This window comes from Osmerus mordax, chromosome 2 (assembly GCF_038355195.1).
Source record: "Osmerus mordax isolate fOsmMor3 chromosome 2, fOsmMor3.pri, whole genome shotgun sequence".
NCBI lineage: Eukaryota > Metazoa > Chordata > Actinopteri > Osmeriformes > Osmeridae > Osmerus > Osmerus mordax.
This window is the reverse complement of record NC_090051.1, coordinates 19,466,751-19,491,922: the sequence shown is the minus strand read 5'-3', so window position 1 is coordinate 19,491,922 and position 25,172 is coordinate 19,466,751. Positions and strand designations below refer to the sequence as shown.

Sequence of the window (25,172 nt, the reverse complement as noted above, 5' to 3'; positions counted from 1 at the left end):
TTCCCAATAAAACACATCCAGACATCCTGTGCTCTCTCTCTGGCCTGGTCAGAGTTAGACTCCATGGTGGCCAGATTCAGGCAGGCCAGCTCTAGCTAAACCCATCTGGGGAGACAGATATGGCCCACAAAGTTTAACCACATTTCTCAGTGCTGAGGAAATCCCCTGGCCTTGCCTAACAAGAACACTGTTTTATTATGACAACAGAAGCCAGATGTCCTATTTTGGCAATTGGGTGCACCTAAGAGTAGGATGACTGGATTTAGTACTGTGTCTACCCACCCACTTGCAGACTGATTAATAACACAGAATAAGGCCTGTAGATGGCTTAATGACAACACTATTTTAAATGCATCAGAAAAAATATAACTAGCGATTAAGTTAAACAAAACTATACAAAAGGTTTAAAAAAAATCTTCCATGATTCAATAAATCCATGCCGTAACTACAAATGCAAAAAAATAATTGGAATCTAGCAAAAAAAAGTATTTCCCTTGGTCATGCTTCCCTGTTGTGGCCATTCAAGTAAATTACATAAATACAGATCACGATAACGTCTAATCACTGCAACAAAACCCATTTCCGGAGAGGAAGCATGTATTATGAAACAGACGACAGGAGTAGCTCTATGAAGTATGACCAACCGTAGTTATGACTTTGCTTGTTAGTGCTACTGTAGCTTGTCTGTGGTCTCCAGGTTGGGCTCCTGTGTGTGCGTGTGTGTATGTGCTTTTGTGTGTGTGTGTGTGTGTGTGTGTGTGTGTGTGTGTGTGTGTGTGTGTGTGTGTGTGTGTGTGTGTGCGTGCGTGTATGTGATTTTGTGTGTGTGTGTGTGTGTGTGTGAGCGTCTGGCCAGTCCTGTCTGAGGGTTCTGACAGAGGGCAGAAACCCCACAGGTTTTTCACTTCATTCCTCTGTTAAAGTCTGACATCATTAAATCTTTAGTGAGTCCTGAGATGCTGCCAAAGTAACCACCTTCCGCTCTGCTTCAGTGAAGCATGAGCTGCTCCCATTGTTCCTGACTTCCTTTCAGAGAGACTCTGAACAAAAGCTGTACAACTTGGAGCACACTGACAAAGTTATTTTCTGAGGTTCAGTCAACTATGAAGTAAAATACCAGGACAAAAACTCCTACTCAACTATGAAGGGATTCTATCACAGAACTTTAAAGGAAATGTTGGCAGACACAAGCAGTCAGGAGGATAGAGTTGCCTAATAGTTACAAATGAAGGGGTTCTTGCAATTTAAAAGGAATATTTCCACATTAAATAATTTGCACGTTCATGTTATGCATTTGAGACCTTTCATGTGTACAGTACGCGGGGCAAAAACTGTGGGAGGAGTAGCGGTGACAATCGAAACAGTACACACTGTGTGTGATAACAGTAGTGTGATAGACAATAATGGAGACGAGAGATTGGTAGTAAAATGCTTACGAACTGTTGTATTTGGATGAGTGAATGGACATATCAGGCACACACTGTAAGGCCACTGTGGAGTACAGTAAAGTACTACAGTATGCTACAAACAGTACTGAAACCACTACTATATGCAGTCCAATGGTATTGAGTGAAAAGAAACATTAGTGATCAAAACAGCAATGTAAGCTGTCCAGCAACCAATAACGACGTGCTCCATGTCACAACAATGAGGGTTAAGTTAGAACAGGTAGCACAGGCAACAAAAAGTGCAACATTAGACTGTATCATCCAGACATTCTGAAAAAGGCTCAACAGCATCCAAATACACTAAGGCAAGTGAAACAGCTTTTGAAATCATGTGTCTTAGAGGAAATGCTTGTTATCTTTCTAGGGACTGTCTTTTAGAAGCAGTGCGCACGCCTTTATGGTAATCACTTAGATAAAGTATAAAATGGGTCAAAAATGAGAACATACTGCTTCCACTATGCACACAAGACGGTGGCTGCTCGGGTGCTCTATTGATCATGGCATACGACATACTGTACAATACATTCACAAAATAATACAAAGTTAGAAACTGAAATACGCAAAGACAGCCACAGTGTGCAGCTTCGATTATTATCGTCTCAAACACGTTTCGTTATGAAAAGATGTGACAGAGCGTGACGGCAGTGTTGGTCTCGGGGGTGGTAGTCACAGCTACAAATGTTTCAGTGGAACCTTTCAAACGCACGTAGGCAGAACCGTACTGACACAATGACAAGACAGACAGTGGCACATCATAGCCAGTGGCTGTAAAAGGCATAGTCCCCGCAGACCGCAGTTGGCCCAGCGGTAGTGCAATGCTCTGGATCCATCACACCAGTGTCTCTGGCAGCGTGTCTGCATTATCTGGTGATAAGAGCTGCCATATCTGCCATTTGTCCCTCTGCCACTGAGGGCTTCTAGGCACCGTTCCCTCCGGATGACCAGATGCGGTCCTAGGCTCCACAATCTGGGGTACTGGGCTGAGGCTCGGGGGGGGCCTCCGGGTGGTCTGGGGGGTCAGGTACCCATGCTGGGGAGCAGGGTGGGAGGGTGTGGAGACAGGGCTAACTCTGTGAAGTCCAGGGTACGGAGGAGGGGGTCTCCCATCACCCCGAGCCCTGCCTCTCAGGGAGGGGCTAACTGGGGGACCGTCCTTAAACGTTAGGTCCTCTGAGCTCCCGGATCCTGATTGGCTGTGGGCTCTCTGATGTAATAATGGACTACCACTCAGCTGTCCTGTGCCTTTCTGGCCATGAGGGCTACTGCTGCAGCGAGTCACCGGGGGGTGGGGCCTGCACTCAGGCACACCCAAAGAGGTTTGAGTCCGTCGGACAGGAGGCTTGCTGTTGCCTTGGTGACAGCTGAGCTTCTCTGATGAGTCTTGGGAGCTGCATTCTGACAAATCACCTTGACAACCTGAGGGAGACAACATTGCATAAATTAACATTCAAATGTAGCTCTTCTATGAAGCACACCCTCTTGAAATAAATCTCCTGAAAAAAAGAACTTACCAGAGATGAAATGATGATCCATGAACTCTTTTCTTAATGTTGCATGCCAGGCTCCCCAGATGGTTTGTTCATGTGCAGTGTCTAAAACATAACAGACAAACCAGGTGTATTCTAGCTTAAACTCAATCCATCCTTAATCCATTTCCATTTCTCCGCACCATGTTATAAAATCATCACTCAATTCACCTCTGTCAGTGTCTGGGGCGATGCAGGTTTCGCCGGGCTGCCCTTTGACGTAACCCACCGGTGAGCACCACTCGGCCCTGCCGTCCCCCTGCCCTGCCCTGAAGAGACGGTCTGAGAGGGCCCTGCTGTCCCCACGGTCACTGCGGTCGACCTGGCACTGCAGCAGGCGGTCCGACAGCACGGGGGAGTTGTTGTCGTAGGGGGACACCTCCCCACTGGAGGCCTTGTTGGAGTCACTGGACGGCCGTCTCTGGTGGAGGGAGAAGGCCTCGTCTGCCCTCAGCACGCCCGGGACCCTGTGGAGGAGAACGAGTGAACGTGTGGAGCAGGAAACGACAGGTTTAAATGTTTCCTTCTGAATAAAAAAACTATTTTCTGGGGAGAAAACCAAAAGCCAATGTTTTTTTTTCTTTTGCTGTGAAAAGCTCCTGCCTTACACGGGCAGACCACCAGGGGGTGATCACGGCTGCTCTTAGAGTCAGAGAGGGTCCTACTGTTAGTGGCAGAGCTCTCTGTTAGAGGCACAGCAGGGAGATGCAGCATCTAATCTATCCAATCACGCAGGCTGACTCACGAGGACTGTGAGGCCTTCCTCCTCAGCAGGTAGTCCACCACGTCGGGGTCTGTCTCCAGCAGACTCATCAGTACCTCGTTCTGGAGGTCAGGAGGCACCTGAGGGGGGGGAAGGGGGGAGGGGGAATGAGAAACACAAATGGGATGGGCGAAAATCAACTGTACTAAAGCTCAAATGAAGACAGACAATTGGAATGTTTGTGTGATTCATGACACGTTTAAAACTTGAAGCCTCGTTAAAGATCCCGTGCCACTGAGAGACGAAACGTTGCAAAGAATCGTTCGTACTCAAATGACTGGACCGTATGTGGGCCATATCTGGGAACACAGAAGACTTATTACGCAATCCTGGAAAGGGCAAGGGATTGTTTTGATGAAGGCCAGAAGAGTTGTGTGTTGAAAGGACCAGTCGAGTGACGCTGAGAGAAACAAAGCTGAGATACTGTAATCAGACACAACCTCCTCAGAGTGAGTCACCATCTGGTCCCTGCCCTGATGCGGCCCACAAACCCACCAGGGGTGACAAGCAAGTTGCAAGGAGTTTATTTGGCTTCTCCATAACAGGCTTGGTTTTATTAGTGACTCCGTCCGGGCTAATTGCATCTTAAAAAACTTACGAATCTCATGTTTACATTTCGTTAAATGGAGCCACTCTATTAAACTGAACAATTCCTCCTAAACATTCAGTGGTATTCTGTTTGGAGAGCTGAACAGTGACTAAGAGTGATGAACTGGATTAGGTTTGTTTTCCAGTTAAGGCAAGTTGGTCCCTTTGTCTTATACCTCTTACAGGAAGATAACTCTCTTACGACTTGGGAAAGTGCTTCCCGGTAGAGATGGCTCACCATGAAAAGAGTCTGGTGTGTGTTGATCATCCGCTGGACCACACCGATGATGGCTGTGCTCTCCTCGGCACGGGCGATGCTCTGAACGGCAAACTCTTTGTCGGAGCTCTTCTGCTTGTGCAACACATTGGGTCCAAAGATGGTGGCCAGGTTAAGCGATGTCATCTTGTTTCCTGTGATCTGAACACACAACAGTATGGCCGTGAAACAGGTTTTCCATAGGGTCGGTACTCTTTGTTTTGCTAACATGTAGAGTGTCTTTACACTAAAATATCCCAAGTTCATGAACGTGAATGTTTAATGTAGCCTTTACGTCCCATGATGTGGCTAAAAACAATTATATTGCTGTTTTATTGCTGTATAATTTTTGGGTGGAAGTGTTTGATGTCATGGTCATCAACATACTAAATGTGTGTTTGTGGCCATTTACGTGTGGGTTAATGATCTTACCTACCAATGCTAAAGATGTATTTTTCTGTACTATAAGATGTTTCAAAATCAATCCTTGTAAACACACATACTGTGGTACAGTACAGCATATTCTCTCTCTCTCTCTCTCTCTCTCTCTCTCTCTCTCTCTCTCTCTCTCTCTCTCTCTCTCTCTCTCTCTCTCTCTCTCTCTCTCTCTCTCTCTCTCTCTCTCTCTCTCTCTCTCTCTCTCTCTCTCTCTCTCTCTCTCTCTCTCTCTCTCTCTCTCTCTCTCTCTCTCTCTCTCTCTCTCTCTCTCTCTCTCTCTCTCTCTCTCTCTCTCTCTCTCTCTCTCTCTGTCTCTCTCTGTCTCTCTCTCTCTCTCTCTCTCTGAAGCATTCCCTCAAAGAGTTTGGATGCTGCCGTTTCTCTTTCCTCTGCCAGAGCTGGCATACCTGAGCTCCTTCTGCTCGGTAGAATTAACAGGGTTTGTTATGCATCGTCACAAAATCCCCAGTAATAACAGGATAATGAAGCCTGAACTGATCTCATTCTGGCTGCCTGACCAGTGACCCTGTTACCTCATAACTCCCAGCCTTATGTGCGTGACTGTAAGCAAGGATTTTTTTGGACTGTGTCTGGCACAGGAAGCATTTCAGGATCATGCTAAAAGATTGTTGATGGACATTAATTGGAAAAAGTATTCAAGTTGACGTTGGAAAAAGGTTTTCTAATAAATTGCTGAATTACATGCACGGCAGACACACACACACACACACACACACACACACACAGGAACACACACACAGGAATGGCTTTTGCACCTGTGACAGCTCCACATATTCCTGCTCTGCTGTACAGTGAGCTCTCACCTCCTGTCTGTCCCTGTCATGCCTGTCGTCAGCGTGGGCCGCAACCGTCGCCAGGAAGTGGAGGAGGCGCTGCAGGGTGTCACTGTTGCAGGGAGGAAGTAGGTAGACCAGCAGCTGCAAGACAACCTCCTGGTCTGAGAGGTCCAGCACAGCTGAAGGACAATAGGACAAGACCAGTCAGTGTGTGTGAGGTGCGTGAGAGTGTGTATGGGGTCCTATGATTAGGTAGAGTGAGAGTGTGTATGGGGTCCTATGATTAGGTAGAGTGAGAGTGTGTATGGGGTCCTATGATTAGGTAGAGTGAGAGTGTGTATGGGGTCCTATGATTAGGTAGAGTGAGAGTGTGTATGGGGTCCTATGTTTAGGTAAGGGAGAGTGTGTATGGGGTCCTATGATTGGGTAGAGTGAGAGTGTGTATGGGGTCCTATGTTTAGGTAAGGGAGAGTGTGTATGGGGTCCTATGTTTAGGTAAGGGAGAGTGTGTATGGGGTCCTATGATTGGGTAGAGTGAGAGTGTGTATGGGGTCCTATGTTTAGGTAAGGGAGAGTGTTTATGGTGTGCGGTGCATGAATGTGTGTTACAAGGTCAGTCTGTGTCTGGTATTGGGTGAGAATGTGTGTTGTATTCGGTGAGAGTGTGTGTGGTATTGAGTCAGACTTTGTCTGGAATTGAGTCAGAGTGTTTGTCGTATGGGGTGTGTCGTAGAGCGTGGTATGGGTGTCACTGTCTGGGTGGAAGAGCATGTCGTTTACGAGACGTAACGTGCACGTATGTGTTGAGCCCATCGTGAAACCGTAACGAGACTACAACTGAACCGAGTTGAAAACAGGTGGCGAGTGGAGAAGGGTCCTCACATGTGGTGTTGATGAAGGGTGTGTAGAGCTCCCTGGTGAGCAGGGGATCAGGCATGTCCCTCAGGAACTCCTTGAGGAGCGCAGCCACGTCATGGACACACTGCTCCTCTTCCAACTGCATGTCCACGCCCTGGTCGTACTCCTCACGGAGCTGGGGAAGACCGGACCAACGCCAGCGATTACACTCAAGCAGACATGGACCGAGGCAAAGCTGATATCATCTTAAAGATTCTGGATACCCAAGCAAAACCTGTTTCACTAAAAGTATACTAACATTGAAGTTGTCAATGAGTAAAGTATGTGAATGTACAAAAACAATTACACTTAAATATTAATATAATACAAATGTAAAAAACCAGATCATGTGTCATCATGTCATGTCAACAATAGTGGTGGCAATTGATCTTTCTGTTGACATTTTACCTGTCGTACTCTTTTTTTAGAACTGCCCACGCGGAAAATGCCAACCGTTTGAAGACCTTACAAAAAAGAGGAAAATAAGAGGAGGAATGTCGTCACTGCTAACGTAAACAATTTCAATTCACTCCTCAGTCCTGAACACAGACACTGCCCACCCAACCATTAAGGTCACATGTTTCTTAGGTGAAAGGAGCCACTGAACCCAGGAAGGGGCAGTTACAGTTGCCCACAGGGTGGGAGCAGCACTGAAGAGAGATGCAGTGAGACCGTTAAGACATGAATAGTCATTTCTACGCAAAACTTGTGATTGAAAATACATTGAATCATTCCAGATAATAAAAAACACTTCCACTCGTAATCCGTAATAACAAACACCTCGGGTTCCACTGTCAGGTGTCGCATGTTCCTGAGGGTCCAGTGCCTACCATATTTCTCCAGGTGCTGGCAGCAGCTGTCCACTACCCGGGGCACCTGTCTGTAGATGGGATTGAGGCTGAGCTTCTTGTCCCGGTGCTTCTTCTTGTTGCTAGGTGTGTCGGTGGGCAGGGACAGCTGGAGAGCCTCCAGCAGACGAGACTGGTTGTCATCGAGGTCGGTGATGCAATCCACAGACACTCCTCCCTGGCCCGACGAGAGACGGAGAGGACAGAACAGTCACGGGGAGAGGCAACGGATGACGTGCAGTCACACAGCATGAAGAGCGGCGGGTGAATGTGGGCATGCGGTCCAGGGAGGTTAGGTTGGCGGGTGAGATGGTGTTAAATCACGTGTAGCGGGCACATGCAGTCCTCAACAACATGCAGGCCTTGTGAGTTGGGTTCACGGTACACATGCGACATAATGTTTTCTACAGTGATCATCTAGTGATATTAAATGATGTTAGATACTACGTGATATCTTATATGAGTGATATCACAGTGCAGGATCATGTTCCGTGTTAGCGTTAAACCGACTAAGTCCTTCCAAACTAAAGATGTGTGTTGACGTGGCCTGCGTGTCGGCTCTCTGGCGTCAGGGGAGCTTACCCTCCTGCGTGTGCGGGGTTCAGGTGTGTTGGGGGAGGACAGCTCGTTGGGCGTCTCGGAGGTGGAGCTGAGGGAGGAGTTGCTGCTGGACAGCTCCTTCACGAGCCTCTTGGAGGTGGAGGTGAGGTGGAGGAAGGACGTCACAAGGTCGTTGGGGTCCCAAGGCTCTTCTTGTTGGGGGTCCGGACGTTGCTTCAGCAGCCGGTCGTTGGAGATCACCTGGGATAGGGGAATGCCGAACGCCTGGGGGGCAGAGTCTGTGAAGTGGAGGAGGGAGACAGACAGGGGGGAATCAGAGTTCACACTCAAAATTGGCCCGTCGTCAACACGATAAAACACTCACTTGTTGAGTATTGGGTAACGTTTCGTGCCAGTAAATCCTCATGGTTGGTTTGTCCTACAGATATTTTCAATGATATGGTTTCTCAGTTGAGTCCGTTCTTTTGAGGGTTTACCCCTACATGGACCTCTAACACTGTCATGTACAGATCAAGCTACTCTACAGACCTAAGGGCTCGAGCTACTCTACAGATCCTTGTGGGAAATGCAGAGTTTAACAAGAACAATATATTGTTATTTCTTCAGAGTCAGGGATCTGGCCCTGTAAGCAAGGAGACAGAATGAAGGAACAGCACAGGGGTCGGCCATGCCTGAGGACTTTCTGCCAGGACTGAGCCATCTCTCAAGATTGTTTTTATTATTTTCTTGACTGCTCGGCCCACATAGAAACTCACATTCCTGCCAACATTGTTGCAGGGGGTTGGGCAGAGCAGTTGTCGAAGCAGCCCCTTTCTGGAGGGTTCTAGCATATATTTTCGCTCAGTGCTGGCTGCGTATAGACAGCTGAGAATGCCTGCTTTAGTGAGCTCGACATAGCTGCAGTGTAACGGATCAAAGGGTGCCTTCTCCACTGTCAACGGCTGGCCGCGTCTGTGTGTGAGAAAACAGGGCCCAGCTGGAGGGGAACAAAGGTCCAACAGGCCCGACCGAGTAGCTATCCCACAGACTCTTCATACGCTTACTAAAAGGAGTTGTGTTTATCTTCACTGGGATGGAAAGACTAACAATAATATTATCACTCTATGTTGTGGTGAGACGGTCTTATCGCGAGACATTGGTGATGGACATCCGAAAATAACCCAAAACCGCCTTTATATCAAAGCCTGGTAGAATGTCCTATCAACATACTACCAGAGGACTATCCTGCGTCATCCGGCATAATGTACGTAAGTGAATGGACGGTGAGGTTGCTCAGAGGGTTTGCTCTGAATGGGTTGTATTCTGTCCTGTACCTTTGTCTTTGCTCTTCTCTTTGGCCAATGAATCCAGCTTGGTTCTGAGTGACTTCTTACGTTTCTGGCCATCTGGAAGGGAAGAAGACAGCTACTTGAATGCATCTTTCAGCCACCTCTTAACATCCTGACATAGCTGCTTCACGTTAAGATCGTGAACCAGCTTTAACCTTTCTCTTCTCAATCAAGAAAGGGGGGGTGGGGGGGGGGGGGGGATCGGCTTTGACATGAAACCCAAATCATCCATCATATTGTCATCAGTATGTGGGATGTTAAAAAGAAAGTAAAGTAAGATGTGATGTAATTTATAGTCCTCCTACAGCTCTGCGTGCCCATCTGCACGAACACGAAAGGTGTCCTACCTGAGTAACCCAATCCATGTGTGGACAGGCTGGACCCTACATACATCACTGCCTCAAATGACAATCATTTCTCCAACCATCAGCGCTTCCATTCGCTTTGTGAACTCTGATCCTCTCGGAACCCTGAAGAATTGGCGAGGAAATCACCTGGCTGTTGTGTGTGTGTGTGTGAGAGTCCTATGTTAGCACACACTAGGGAAGTTAAGCCCTTGTCACAAGTGGGAATGTGATCCATGACAGAGCTGGCTGACATAAAAAGGGCCCTGCCGACATGAAGACACTCACCTTACCCTTCTTAACACTACATGGAAGATGTCTACAGTCTTTCTCCGATGTCAATCTCCGAATTCACTTAGTGTAAATAGTACCTCCACTGTTGTTGCCAAGTAAACACTTTACGCAAAATCCGTGACAAGGTGTAGAAATGCATGCTTGTTTTGGGTTGGGTAACATCCATGCGTGCTGTGACAGGCCTTGTAAAAGGGTTTGAAACAAATAAGACTTGCTAAGAGTAGATGGAATGGCCTCCAGGTGTGTGTGTGTGTGTGTGTGTGTGTGTGTGTGTGTGTGCGTGTGTGCACGTGTGTATACGTGTGTGTGTGCGCGTGTGTATACGTGTGTGTGTGTGTGTGCGCTCTCACTCACGTACCTTTAGGGATGGTAATCTGGCAGTTGAGGTCGTAGTCCTGAAGCAACCGGTTAAAGGCTACATCCTGCAGACGGTCTCTCTCTAGCTCTGAGAGGCTCTGAAGGGGTACGGGTTTCAGGCGAACACTACGCCCTGACATGCTGTTCCAGGTGAAATCACCCTGTGAGACACACACACACACACACACACGTCAGACATCCATCAGAGCTGTCGCACGTACATGGATCCAGAAGAGTCATGCTTTGTAGCCACATAAACCATTTTAATGCCTTTGCCTAACCTGGCAGCATAGCTAATTCATCATTATCATGTCTTTCCTATGATTGAAAAGGAGACCCACACCAGTTTTAAGATTGTACTGTAAGTAGGAGAGGGAGATAACAATTGTACTGTGCTCCATTTTTGTGAATGCATGTTTTGTGAAAAATGTGTAAAGTAATAAACAGATGCATGTGCTTTCCATAAAAAAAAGTGAGACAAAGCATGGACGGTTAGCAACAGGGCCAAATTCACATACAGTAAATTGGTAGAAAAACCTACTGACCACAAGACCTTTTGCTCCTGTAACCAAGCTGTCCTTTCATCATCATCTTTCTTGTTCTGGTTGGAAGTCAAAGACTCCAGTTGAACATCAACGCAAGCCCAGTCATCTCTGTGACTGTGAGGAACTTGGTGGAAATCACAGCTGGATGCTCTCCATCTCCCACTGTGCTTAAGCCTGCCAAAGCTCCATCCATGCTCAGGAATCCCAAGCGTTCACAATCTCCTCAAGCCCTTCTAAAGACACGCTCCTGACTGTGGTTATGTAACGCAACACTGGAACACTCCCATGTGTGAATATATACTGTACATGGATGTACAGTACAGTACAGGGATGGAAGAGGAGTTAGATACTGCAGTGTCAGTATAGTCTCAGTATAGAGTGGAAAAGGACATTTGATGTTTTTCTGTGACGGTTACACAGATGATCCTGGCTGGGATCTACTGTATCTCACTGGGACGTGAATAATCTAGTCTGAAATCCTTGACCTCTGAGTATCTCCTTGCAAATCCATGCTGTCGATTAGACTCCCTTTGATCCAACGCAGTCAAACCAATCATATAAGCCAAGAGCCATGCTCCAAAGAGGCTTAACAGCTCATTAGCAGGCTAAGGATAACTGTAAGGTGGTTTTCCCCTGTTAAATGAACATATCAGTAGTGGTGCGCCTTTACAAGAAGCAGATATTACATAACGTATTACTGGGAAGGGGATGTTTATGGATGATAATGGAATTCAATATTTGTCTTTTAAATTCAAACGAGGAATATTTGGGGTACTTTGCTCTGTAACCATCTAGTAACTCCTGCCTTTTTAGATAGGGGTTGTCGCGTAGAGGTCGGGATGGTTGCTCTCTCCACAGTCTAACCTCATCAGTCGTGAATGAGACACACACACAGACATTACATCGGTATCCACCGCTCCCTCGACCAGTTTGCCTTTCTGCAATGATCTCTGTGTCTGGCCACGTCAAATCTGTGGTCAAAGAATGTGTTTCATCTCCCTGGATGCCAGTCGATAAACCAAACTCCAAAACACACCATCACAGGGATTTTACTGAAAAGGATACCAAGCACAACAATAGGGCTGATGAAATCCTCAACACGACATCATGTTGTGTCATCAGGATGTAAATGACTAGATAAAAGTGTATTCTGGTTAACATAACGAAAGGGACACAATGTACTGATTTCCATTTCGACCCAGTTGTACAGGGGTGGAGAATAACGACTCAATCCAACACAGTGTGAGCTGTAATGACAATTCTGCTCAGCCTGTCTAGACATTCCTACAGAGTGAGTCTCTGGGAGTGGACACTTTCTCCCTATCAGATCTGAGTATCCTCAAGTTCCCACAGTCCTCCTCTGACACAGTGGAGTGAGCATGATCCTGAGCTGTTTTACATAAACACACATCACTACCTTCTCCCCTCATGAAGCTCTCCTTACACCTTGTTTTATAGGTTTTCTGCGTTTTTCTGCCTGTTTCTCAAAAGGAAGTGTTTACTACAACGATGTGTCGGGTGGATAAGCTGACTGGATGTTGGTGCAACACCACTTCAAATGAAAGCTACCCACATTGTACTATATTATGAGCGGGCATGAAGTAAGTGGTTCAACAACTTTTCTATTGGACAATGTTCATTATGCTACTCCAGAAAGAGCTAACCCTAACCCTAAGAAAGAGTTTATTTATATGAAAATAGTAGTAGATATGAAATCTCAAAACTGTAACTTATCACACCCTTTTCACCCAGTGACTTGCTGTGAAAGAAACTATTTCCAAATATCATTTTTACCCTCTCTAAGGCACACCTGGTTGTTTTTTGAGAAACTGTCATACACAGGTATGACAGTAACCCTACGGTAAACATCTCATCCCTGAGCTGGTATGTGAGAAACACATATTGGGGTGTGGCCTGTAGTGTTTAACAAGACCTGTACACTAAAGTAGATCCACAACACCTTGCTTAAATGAGACTCACCTACAAGTCAGATTATACATGTATTCATTATTGTACATTCTCTAGGCCTAACCTGAATGATAGATCATCAGGAAGGATAGGCACAACAGCCAAGCAATCTACCATATAGAAATAGGATCATGATCTAATAAGAGTTATCAAACAATTTAGCATGGAGTTAATGAGGCAGCACAACCGACATTGTGTTGTGGTTGCATAACACAGCGTTTTCAAACTGCTGTATTCAGTTTTATAACATATCGTATCACATCTATAGTGAGTAAATACCTGAAAGAGTTAACAAACACAACTTCATTTTAGACTTCCATGGGGGGATATAAAAAAGCATGTTGTAATACATGTGGAAAACAATGAGCGGAAATGAACAAGGTAAACACACCATAGTGAGATTGAAAGCCTAGATTAAAGCAATCAACCATACTTGAGTTGGATCCGAAGGGTTGATGAATATTCCTCCCTACTCAGGAAGCAACTGAATGGAACAGATTTGTTGAGACTGGGGCCACATTCACTCTAAAAACAGATACATGTGTAACAAATCAGGACTCTAATGTTTTAAATGTAAATGTATAAAAATACAGAGGCAAATGTCAAATCTCTCAAATTCAAAATACAAGAGTGTCTGTCAGGTTGGCTGACAATTCTAAGTCACTATGAGGTCTGAAAAGTCAAGTTCAAAACTCCAGTCCACGTGTTGCTGAGTCAGGTCATTTTCCAAGAGAAAAAACTAAACGAAAGAAGTTAGGCGAACCATTCTCATCAGTCGTGCATAAGACATGGAACACTAAACCTTACCAAAACAATGCCATAGGGATTGTCCATCAACAGTCAAATAAAAAAATATTCAGTGTACAATGCCGAACGTTGTTATGCTTCTAAACACAGTACTGTATATGTTTATACCTCATACTTCCTGGTATGGTGACAAGGTGACCCGTATTGATCTGGTCTACCTTGAAAGGGATTCAGGGTAAACAGGAGAGCAAATCAACCCCTTCCAGTAAAGCAATCCCAGAATTTGCAGTGTACAACTAAAACTGACCTGAGCGTGTTAGTTTAAAGGATTAGCGCAAACCTTTGAGTACAACAAAGGAGTACACTTTCCAGTCTGTAATGAGTTCATTAGTCTAAAAGTAAAACATTTACAATACCACTGTAACCAGAAGTGGTGTACAAGGAAGTCAATACTTCCTTCCTCTATGAGGTAGTAGGAAGCTGTTGCTGACTTTCTAATGATCTGATGGTCCAACACGACAGTTAAGAGTCTGACCCTTGAACTGGCTAGTCCCATTGGTTCTGTTAGCATGACTATGTAAATCATGGCTATTAAGTCATTGATCCAGTGGACAGTTGAATGGTGAAACGGATGTGAGAGTTTTTTTTAAACTGTTATATCCTGTGATTAGTGCCCACGAAAGAGACAGCAGTGCATATATTCTGAGGACTAATACCCAGGCCTTTGGGTTAACAAGCTAATATGATCTTGACACACATCAACAAAACCTGGACCGTTACATAAACTGGGATGAAATCATACGCCTGGCAAAACACTATTGTTATAAGTATATCCTTATTGGACCAATCTCTTATCTCTTATGGTCTTGCATGATCTTGTATCGTCATAACAACCACAACAGACCAGTACCCTATGAGTATTGTTTCAGCAGCCAGTCTCTCTGATATAATCCTCTAGACAGGTGCATGAAGGCTGTAATGCTGTGTGTGGACAAGGTAGCCGATATACTGTATGCTACAAAGTAATCCATGGTGGTTCTTAAACTCTTACTAAGTGCACTTAACTATCTACACCATGCAACACCAAGACTAAAGTTGGTGAAGTACAGAAATGAATTCCCTTAACTGGTCTAATGGGAGTAACCATAAAGCACTTACCATCATATGAAATCATTCAGGAATTTGGCACCCTTACTACAACTTTGCATACTCAATACATTTTTTTAAGAAAACTCACTTACCTTAGGTTACATGATATTGACCCAAAGTAATTTTATCACAAAAGAAACGTGGAAAATAACTGTTATTTTTTCTTTTTTTTTACCTTGTCTGTCAGTATTGTCATCATAAAGGTTTGTAGCCCATCAAGGTTATTTTAATCAATAATATGTACACCCGTTCACTTCCCTGTACCTACTTACAAGGTAAGCGATGCGCCTGTCGAGTGGGTCCCACATGTTCAGTATAATGCTGTCGGTCGGTCCAAGGAGACGCCTGTGGGATTAAACTCCAGAGAACTGGGTGCATACCGTTGTGCGAGCAAAATCAATAATTACAGAAGTCTTTTCGTTTCATTGAGCTTCTAGCATAATAGTTAATGTCTGCTCAACAACCGAAGTGCGTGACGTCCTTAGAGTTGCTGTCTATGTTTTTATTGCTGTTCAGGGAGGAACCGGGAACGAAACACAAGGAAACCTGACGATAAAAGTGGGTGGGGCACCAGCGCTGCATAGCTCTCTCCTCCGCCGAGACCCGAAAGGTTAAAAGTGCCGCAATTGGGCTATATTCGCCATCCAGTACTACATAATAACTTGCTGGATGTTGTTAACTTTCGAACCCATTTAGGGGACTCAAATTCTTCGATTTAAATAGCCTACATTTAATCATTTTTACCTTTTTAGTAAAATACAATTCTCTAATCGTGTTCAGGTTACCTACATCCTTATAAATCCTTTTAAAGACAGGTAGGCTATTAAAGACCACCTGAGGCTCAGACGGCCAATCAGGTTCAGAGCTTTTGTAATAGGGCACAGATTCAATTAAGATACGGATTGGACAGACTGCTTGTTTGTGGCATGTTCAGATAAACCCCACCAATTATTCAAGTTACATAGTATCAGTTTATTTCTGTACATTTTGTAAGAAGAACGTATCTGGAGTTAACCTTAAAATATTGTATGTGTGCGAATGAAATAGAGAAATTGTAACCTATCCGATCCCAGTATCCCAGATTCTAATTTCCCATGTGAACCCAAAGTAGTGTATTAGATATACATTAGTTTTACGTGTTATGTAACACGTGCTGAACTCGCTGTAAAACAAGCCAACCTATGCAGTAAATCACCTTGAGCATCCTCAGAGAGCACTACTTACTGAAGAGGAAAAAACCCACTGCAGCACCGCCCTTTTATGGAGTTATTATGTTCAAACAACATACTGTAGGTCTACCATAGATCAGTAAATGTCCTACAGGCTTGCCAATATAGCTTCACAATCAATATTCAAGTCCGATTTACATATTTACATGTTATTTGAATTCTAGAAACACTGTAAATGCAAAGGCATGTGGTTCTTGTGGAGAAAATGGATAGTTTGTTATTTTTGGAGAGTGCTGACATTTTTTGCAGCTTTAACCATCTAAACAGGAAGAACTGTGTCCGAAACGAACACACTGGAATGTGCTGTCAGGTAGTCAGGGTAACGGCTGCAACATTATCCACAACCATTTCACTGTTGTTACTTATGCACCATCAACCAGATGAAACCACATTTACTGTATGACCTTAGGCCTCTAGTTTGAGTTTTTGTTAAGTATAATCTCTAGCACATTTATGATGAGCTATTATTTTAGGGTTTTCATCAGTCCATGGCATGCAAATAAATTAAGTTTGGACACAGAAATATCACATGTTTAAACGTACACAATCCAAAAAGCCACTCAGATTAATGAAGGGTATTTTCAGAGGCTGTTTGGAACAATACCAAGATGCCTAGCCCTACAGAAAAAGCCTTGCACTGCATAACAGTCAGAGCAGGTGAGGATTGTGTTAACACTCTGATCTAACTGCTATAAGCCTAACGAATTTTCATCATTCGAAACCATCCAAACATATATACCTTGCCAATAGCTTTAACAGCCAAGATGAATTAAACAGCCATATTGGCTCAAATTTTCTGAAATTTGTATATACTATGAAATTAGCCAAACACTCAAGTCTGTCTAATAACATTGTAGGCCTTGCCTGATGGCCCATTGTGCATTTTATGTAGCTGTATTAGTATTTCCTTTATACAGTGAGAGTTGGACACTGTTTTAAACAAGCCTTGAACAAGAAGTGAAGTTTAAATTACTCCCACGGTTTCCATTACATTACAAATGTAATGCAGATCTAGTTTTGACTAAGGAACTGAATGCCTGTCAGAGGGGAGCTAAAGCAGGCTCAGAGGGGCATGGTGTGAGACAGCAGACTCCTCACCACCACCACCCCTCTTCCTCCCCACCCCTCGCCCCCTCTCTCTCTCTGTCTCGTGCTCTTCCTCTGTCCAGCACCCTTCTCCTCCTCCAGGGTCTCTCTCTCTCTCTCTCCCCCCCCCCCCCTCTCTCTCTCTCTCTCTCCCCCCTCTCTCTCTCTCTCTCTCTCTTTTCTCCTCTCTCTCTCTCTAGAGCTCATTGGAATGCAGACGGTGTTCCTCAATAACACTGCAGGGGCAAGATTGCCAGTGGCTAGCTGGGGCCCTACTGGCCCCCTGGCCCCTCTTACCCAGCATCCCCCTACTCACAACCTACTCTGGGTAAAAAGAAGGGGTTCTGTCACGTCACAGCGTGTCACTCTTCAATGATAGCTGTAATAGAGTACTGTCATTTTAATCGAAAACATTTACTCAACTGCCTTTTCTGAGTGATGGGAAAGAGAAGCGGGTGAAGTAGGCCATCCTTAGCAGTACCAGTCAAAATGGCAGCCGTGACCCTCACAGAGGGTTAAGCATGCTCCAGAGCCTCAGTGCCACAGAGAACGTGCAATGGACCAAAGGTCAGACAGACAAGGCAGTCAGGCTGCTTTTTTATTCATACCAGCTGCCGGCAGTCGAGAGATTCACTGGCATCCCAAGAGGAAGGCAAGAGAGCAGGGGAACCCTCCAAACATTTCCCTCAAGCCAGAGAATCCAATGAGGGAGAGATTGATTAGCGACTTGGTAACAGTTCAGCGAACGGTTTCAAACAGGCAACTTCAAGATGATGCCCTGCATTCCAAACTTTAAAATAACTAAATATGTCTGGAGAGTATGAACTATTAACTTAAAATATTAAAAAGTACAAAACATTATATGCATGCATTATATTCGAATGTAAGGTGATAATTTGTTATTGAAAATTAAAGTATGACAAATGCAATATTTCAAAAAAGGAGCAACTATGTATAGTTTGAACAAATTACAGTAGCAGTGGTACAGCAGTAGTGGATAGGAAAATGCTCTTTCTAAAGGCTTGATTGTTGTTCTTTAAAGCACCATGACATTCATCTCTAGATACACCATTCACCTACAATAAAAGATGAATAGCCTGTTTTATATTAGAATTTACAGGAATAAGGCATGGATATTTAGATATCATTGGCCACTAGGTATCAGCATTGAGCTAAAACTACTCAAACTAGTCAAAGCTTTGCTTCCCTCACAGTTGGACAGGTTTTACCCTCTGAAGTGGGGCCCGGAGATATGTTCTGAAATATCAGACGGTAACCATGGTACATACTGTACTGCCACTGTGTTTCTGGTTTTGATTGGAGTTTTAAAACTGGAAATGATTAAAATGATATGAAAGATAAAAATAAATATAAACACAGGATCCCCCACGTTCCATACCTTGGGGCCATTTTGATTACCACAACCCAACATCATAATCTACATCAGCCTAAATTAATTCAAAAGGCTGATGTAACCAATGCTAGGGGAACACATTTGGATCATAGAAAGAATGTCCAGAGCCACATGAAACAATAATTCACTTAGACCAGTTATACCCAAATCTATAACCATGAGGCTAAACTAGCTCAAGACGGAAAGGCTTGTTTTATCAATGTTTATTAGATTTTCTCCAAACATCCAGTACATATGCAGTATCCCCTGTACCTCTGTATGTATTTGCCTGATACAACAAAGACAGCCTATTCAGTGGGTTTGTCTGAGGAGTGGAGTGGGCATAAGAGGGCTCATCATTATGTCTAATGAGACACAGCCACCCACAGTGTTATCTGGAAATGAGCTGCAGTCTCATCTGAAGCAACAACTGGAGCCCGGCAGGATAGTCTCAGCGCGTGACTGATGAATGTTCCCTCTCCTCAATCACGTTTCAACGTGCATGAGTGCTCCCTATATTTAGACTAAAGTACCGGAGAACATCTTTTTTTGTTTGTTTGTTTGTTTGTGGTGAGTGTTCTCTCAGCTTATTGAACACATCCTTGCTAGACTTCCAGAGTCTGCACAGTCCAGTGTACTGAGGAGATGGATTCAGACCAGCACTATGATGGCTCCCCATGAAGACAAACAGACAAGCATCTCCATCACCCCGGTCTAAATAGTGAAAAATTATGCGGATGTTCACCACATCTTAAACGCAAGGGCTATTAATAGGATTGCAAATGTTTGCTATCTCTAGAACTCCAGTGGCAGATCAATGGCTGTTGTCCAAGGTTTGAGGTTGAGAGGTCAGCTTACGTTAGTGCTGCAGTTGTGTAGCCTTGAGAGAAAAACACATTGGAGTGGCTAGTCTTGAGGGTCAGGTTGACATTGTGAGAACACGACTGTGCAGACAAACAACTTAACCATGGCTCTTTTGTTGAAATGGTCCATTTCGAACAAATCTCAGTACAGTTCTCTGTAAGCATCAGAGGACAATGCTTAGATTATGGCTTAAAGTATGATGGTGGTTGCAGGTCTGGTTCCATGTCAAATACACACTGAAATATGTGCCTGAGGGAACGTTGCCAAAGATCAGGTCATGCAGTTCTGCTGTGAGAAATAAGAGTTGAAGCTTACTTTATGTAAACCAGATGTCTCTTTGCTTTACATATCAACTTAGCCTTCCCAGTCCTTAAGTAGGACCTTACTGGGCACATTCAGCGGAAGGATACAAATGAGATTGGACATGGCTGTAAATATAATTGAGTAAATCTAACTAATGATAGAGAACAAATGTAGTGGATCACATCAGGATTACTATTTCAGTATGTTGAAAGTTAATTTTAATTGTATTCTTTCTTTTACTATTAATTTTGTAAATAATAATAAGACCTTTTAAAATGTAAAACGGAATTATCCAAAGCAGTAATCCATACACAGCATTGTAAAAATCTATTTACATTTTGAAATACTTTGTTGTGAATGGTGTACAGTATAGACTAAACCAGCAGCATGCACTATGTGACACACTGTATATCAGCATTGGAGACCCAATCTCTTCTAAACATACAGTCCACAATGTACTGACTGCATCAAACGGAGTAGTTGAACATACTGTATTAGTGGTCTTACAGAGTTTCAAGATCATTCTTAGATCATATCTTCTTCTTTCAGATATTATTATTATTTTGCACCAGCAAAAGGGCTGGGGGCTTGAGAGCACCAACAGTTACAGGACATATTGTATATCACATCTTTTAAAGACCGGTGAGAAAAGCAGGACTAGAGGCGGCAGGGGTGCCATGTTTCATACAGAGGGGGAGAACAATGTCAACCTGACTTCACTGTTGTTATTGCGACAGTCTCTTAGTTACGGTCAGCACAAACGGCCAGACTTGGATATTTACACGCCCAGCAACATGTGACTGTGATTACTGAACTAAGGTGAGATGTGAGTTGCTCTGTTCGGTGAAGGTTCTGAGCGTGGTCATGTGAGTCTGAAGGATCTCTCACACAATGGCCCCAACCTGAGATCTGCTTCTGGTCTGTTGCATTCTTAGGCAGTAAGGCAAATATAAGCACTGTTGTAAAGCTTACCCAGGAACTGGTGAATGGTGCTCGAAGCTGACAGAATATATGCAGCAGGATTAGAAGAGAACCTCATGTCATTAGTAATGTTCCATGACACTATTGTTTCTTGCATATTATCAGTCAAGGGACAATGGTTTCCATCTGCAATGCCAAATCAAACTATTCTCATAAATGTGCTTTCTACACTGTAGTTGGTGTAAATTCCCATGGCAACACTAGTATACCAACCGTAAATCACCTTAAGCGTTCCAAACATCACTGGCAGTTCATTCTCATCTAGAACATGAGCTGCATCTGTCTTCGAGTCAGAAGTGTAAAGAACATGCAGGAAACAATCTTACATAATACCTCTGTTCTCATGGGGCTCTCTGCTATTAATCAGAGTCAATCCATTTTATAGTGATTACATTTCTGAGGGGTCTGGATAAGAGATCTGAGCCCTGGTTGGTGACAGTAGAAGAGGCCAGATGCCTGTCATAAATTACAGCCCTATCGTTATGTCATGTTAACAATACATCTCCTTCACACTAGACAAACATTGCAAGCAGGAACACCATCCTGGGAGTGGTGTCACACAGATCTGTACAGGCTACATCACAGTCACAGTTAAAGTAGAACATCCAGATCTTCTCATTAAGGCTGTGAAAAGGAGGTTCAACCGAGAACGAAAGGTTGGATGTGTAGTCGTGTGATGTAGGTAAATACATTATATTGATCCTTCCATTACCTAGCTATTGAGCTGGGTTTACTTTGTATTGAATCCACGCGGCAGATCCATCCATCAGGCATTGTACATGACTCTTCATCGACAACCTTCGTCCATGAGTTATTATATTGGCTCATTAGGACAAGTGAGTTCATAATTCTCTCAGCTCTACAGCTTACCATGTTGCCATAGATAGTCAAAGGTTTAAAAGTTTCACAACTAATCATGAGTTGAACATCAAAAACATGTTACTTGACACTATGGTCTCTACTCTGACACTGGCTATTTTCAGCTCAATGTTGAAAGGAGGGTCTTTAAAATAAACAAATCCTTGAATCTATTGTTATTTTTGTCTTTCACTCTCTTGTTGGATGTCTAACAGTGCATTAGTATTTACTGGTGTTGCTGCCTTACATGGCTTGGTTTTACTTAAGCCAGAACATTCAATCTTTGGTGAATTCCAAGTCATAATAGGTGGAAATAAGGGTGCCTGGTTTTTACGAAACCAAAATTTCCAATTGCTTTATATCTAGACCCACTCAGTGAGGAAGACTTATCCAAACATTGTGCCAGACTTAAGTTAACTAATTAAAGAGTTTCTTTGCAGCTCGTCTTGAGAAATGACAGGAAATGAAATGCCTGACCTGCAGCAGAACGCCCATCAGTAAGAAACTACACACATCCCTGGGCTGAATGGTCACAGGGATTTAGGTTTTCTGGCTCATCAGCAATAAGTTATTTAAAAGTCTGACGGTTCTAGGGAGTAACTTAGCCTGGGTTTGAGAGAGGCCAAATTGAGGACAATAGTAATAGAAACAGATGTGCACAAATTAGGTAGAGGGCGTTCGTGGAACACTTTAAAAGCAATGTTTGAAGAGAATAAAGTATGTTTGTAGTTGGCTGCTGGGATACAGTAAAGCAACAATGGTTGGGCTTCATCTGAGATGTACTGACCCATAGCTAACTACAGAGTATGTGTTGGTGGTGAGGATTGGTGGATAACTCTAATTATTTGGATGGAGGATCCTGCATTGGGATCAGGTCTTACTTCTTGGTATGGTTCTGTCCTTGAGGACTACATCATCTGCTTTAGAATTTGGGGGTCGGGAGAGAGGACAGGAACTGGAGGAATCTGGGAACTCAGACATACTTCAGGCAGTACACCACTGGACAACCTCACTGGAACTCCACTAAACACTGATAAGGCAATATGCTCTGTGTCTCCAACTCAGGTATCACATTCTCCCAGAGTGACATATTTTCTCTCAACACATGTCAACAAGTAAAGACGCGCAATGACTTGAATGTACAAAGTAAGGTCAGGACCATTTGACCAAACGACTGCTTCGAATTGTTCTGAGAAAAAAAAGTACTTTAATTTGATTTTGTTTCATCAAACCATTTGTCATTTTCATTTAAGGTAAAGACATGCTCCTTGTGTCTGTGGTTTGAGAGATCAGTGGTTGTAGTCCACAATGAAAATCCAGAACAGATCAGCCATTATCCCAAGAAGTCATTGTTGAAAGTTGGACTCCAAAACTGTATAACTGGACACACAGGAGAAGACAATTTAAACTAAAGTCCTGTAACTCAAAATGACACTAGAACTATAGCCATGTTACCATGTTGCAACATGCAAAAACATCTCAAAAGAGACAATACAAAATAAAAACAATACAAAGGAGCCTATTGCATTAGTATTTAAGGAATTTGAGCCGTTTCCGGCATTCAGAATTTCAATAATGTTGGGCTAAAGTTATTTAAATAAGCTATTAAAGAAGACTTTAAGTAAATTGCTGGTCCTATCGTAATAAATTGGGGTCCCTGAGGCAAGTCTATTGTTTAATAATAATGTACAATGCTGTTGCTTATAATGAGCATCCTTGAAGTAAAACACAAAGTTTGTAAACCAATAAATACAAGGGTATAGAGGTCTTACAAGATTTCCAAGACTTATCCAGCACTGCCTTTTGCTGACCACAATATTGAGTGTTTAACAGGAAAGGACTGTTTCCATAAAATGTTTAGTTTTTCTACAAACAAATGACTGTTTATCTAATAACAAGAAACACAGATCCACAACCGATGTGTCACTTTCTTGAAGGTGAACTTTGTGACTGTGATGTTGTCACAGAGATGACCCTGAAGTATGATATTGTTTTACTATTGTCCTCCAACATTTGAAATTAAAATAACATTTAATTATGTTGGTTTTCAAAGACATGTTATCCCCACCCCCTCCCCCATTCCCCACCCTTTTGAATACACAATCTGCATGCAAGTCTAGAAGATCATTAGATCTAGGTCAGCTAGAGAATAGTTGTTATTCTATTTGATAAATCTGGAGACATTAGAACAATAATGATAAAATATTTGGATGCACACAAGTATTCCACAGTTCCTCACCCTGCCATCACCTCCTCCTCTTCCCCCCTCCTCCTCCTCCACAGTTCAACGAAAACATCAACATAAAATACACATTGGAACCTTAAACTCTATTTACCTCAGATTTCCATACAGCGTAAGATTTGGTAAATGAAGGTTGTGGTTTCTTCTGGAGCCACTTAAAAAGTGTGTTTGGGTTTCCGGTCGTTGTAGCAGGACTTCTGGCAAGAAAAGGTAAGTCCCAGGCAGTATTCCTCTTTGTAGCTTTCGAGTCATAATCGAAGTTAATGTAAGTAAAGTGAGACGCGTCCAAAGATGCAAGGTTCGAAGATGGTGATTTACATTTTGTAGCCGTAAGGCAAGCATCTAATTTATAGCTTTCTATAGTCTGGTAACCACCTACACCATCACCTGTATGACCATGGACGAAGGAGGGCTTCAAGCCCCTCATCGATGCCTCATCCGTTTCGCTCCCGTAATGTCTTATCAAAGCAGCATCCAAACTTCTGGTCTGTCTTAATTTCCGTTTGGACATTGTTTTGGAGTTTGGTGAAGAACACGAGAAAACACTGCTAAGCAACCCTTGCGTAGACATACTTGTATCTTACAGTCTCAGAGTAGACGAAAAGCAACACGAGCGATAAATAAATCACATAAATGGGTGCGAGCGCCTATCGGTTGCCCTGAAGATGAAAAGAGTTAGCTGATAATTTGCTTGCTGTCAGACGTTACAGTTCTCTCCATGTTATTTAGCTGCACTTGACATCAAATCCGTTTGTGATATGATTCTAAAATCCTCAGGATGGATGGATGGAGACGGCAACAGTTTCACAACTGTGCGAGCGTCACCGGGCTGCGCCCCTCTGAGTAATATCAAATGCATGTGCCTGTCCCAAGTCTATGGCCTGTCAACCACGGTTGCTTCCACAGGCTAGTGCGACATCAAGGCGAGACAAAGTGAAGACACATTTTTGTGAGTGACTAAATTGAATAATATAAGTGTTTTCACAATTCCATTACCTGTGAACTTGTGTTCAAGCTTGTGCAACGAGTTTCCAAAAATGACGCATTCCAATACTGACCGGTGTACTCTTTTTGTGTTAAAATCATTCCTAACCCACTCCCCAAACTTGACAAAAACATGCTTCCTCCTGAGCATAGTTGCTTCTTCACTGCCTAGCATATTGTGGCATGGGAACATGCTTTTCCTGTGGGAGCCCTAGGGAAGGGACATGTCAGATAACATGGCATGTGAACCAGGACTGTATGGCCATGATAAAAGCTGCATCAGATACTGGAACCCCCTTAACAGACAGAGGAAGTGATGATAAGAGGCTCTCTGCGTTTGATCCACTTGCTCCTGAGGTTTAGCATAAACCCCCAAAG

General features: G+C 43.6%; 2 protein-coding genes across 3 annotated transcripts in view; one reads left to right on the top strand and one right to left on the bottom strand.

The window, feature by feature from the left end:
- Positions 1 to 1,424: 1,424 nt before the first annotated feature.
- Positions 1,425 to 24,533, bottom strand: LOC136961991 (rho GTPase-activating protein 6-like). 2 transcript variants are annotated; one of them, XM_067255541.1, is made up of 13 exons: positions 23,905 to 24,533; positions 10,447 to 10,606; positions 9,436 to 9,507; positions 8,144 to 8,400; positions 7,544 to 7,739; positions 7,122 to 7,177; positions 6,699 to 6,849; positions 5,844 to 5,995; positions 4,564 to 4,743; positions 3,720 to 3,817; positions 3,146 to 3,441; positions 2,960 to 3,040; positions 1,425 to 2,864 (listed from the first exon to the last, which is right to left on the bottom strand). In XM_067255541.1, exons 1-13 carry the CDS (start codon positions 24,379 to 24,381, stop codon positions 2,278 to 2,280), a joined length of 2,763 nt encoding a protein of 920 aa, XP_067111642.1. In that variant the 5' UTR covers positions 24,382 to 24,533; the 3' UTR covers positions 1,425 to 2,277. The 2 variants fall into 2 exon arrangements, with proteins under 2 accessions (XP_067111642.1, XP_067111651.1); XM_067255550.1 differs by lacking the exon at positions 23,905 to 24,533 and adding an exon at positions 15,127 to 15,366.
- frmpd4 (FERM and PDZ domain containing 4) overlaps positions 23,944 to 25,172 on the top strand; it is a 35,185-nt gene continuing 33,956 nt past the window's right edge. Inside the window, exon 1 of the mRNA XM_067255529.1 lies at positions 23,944 to 24,020. The gene's annotated coding sequence lies outside the window, so the exon portion shown is untranslated. The remainder of the gene's footprint in view (positions 24,021 to 25,172) is intronic.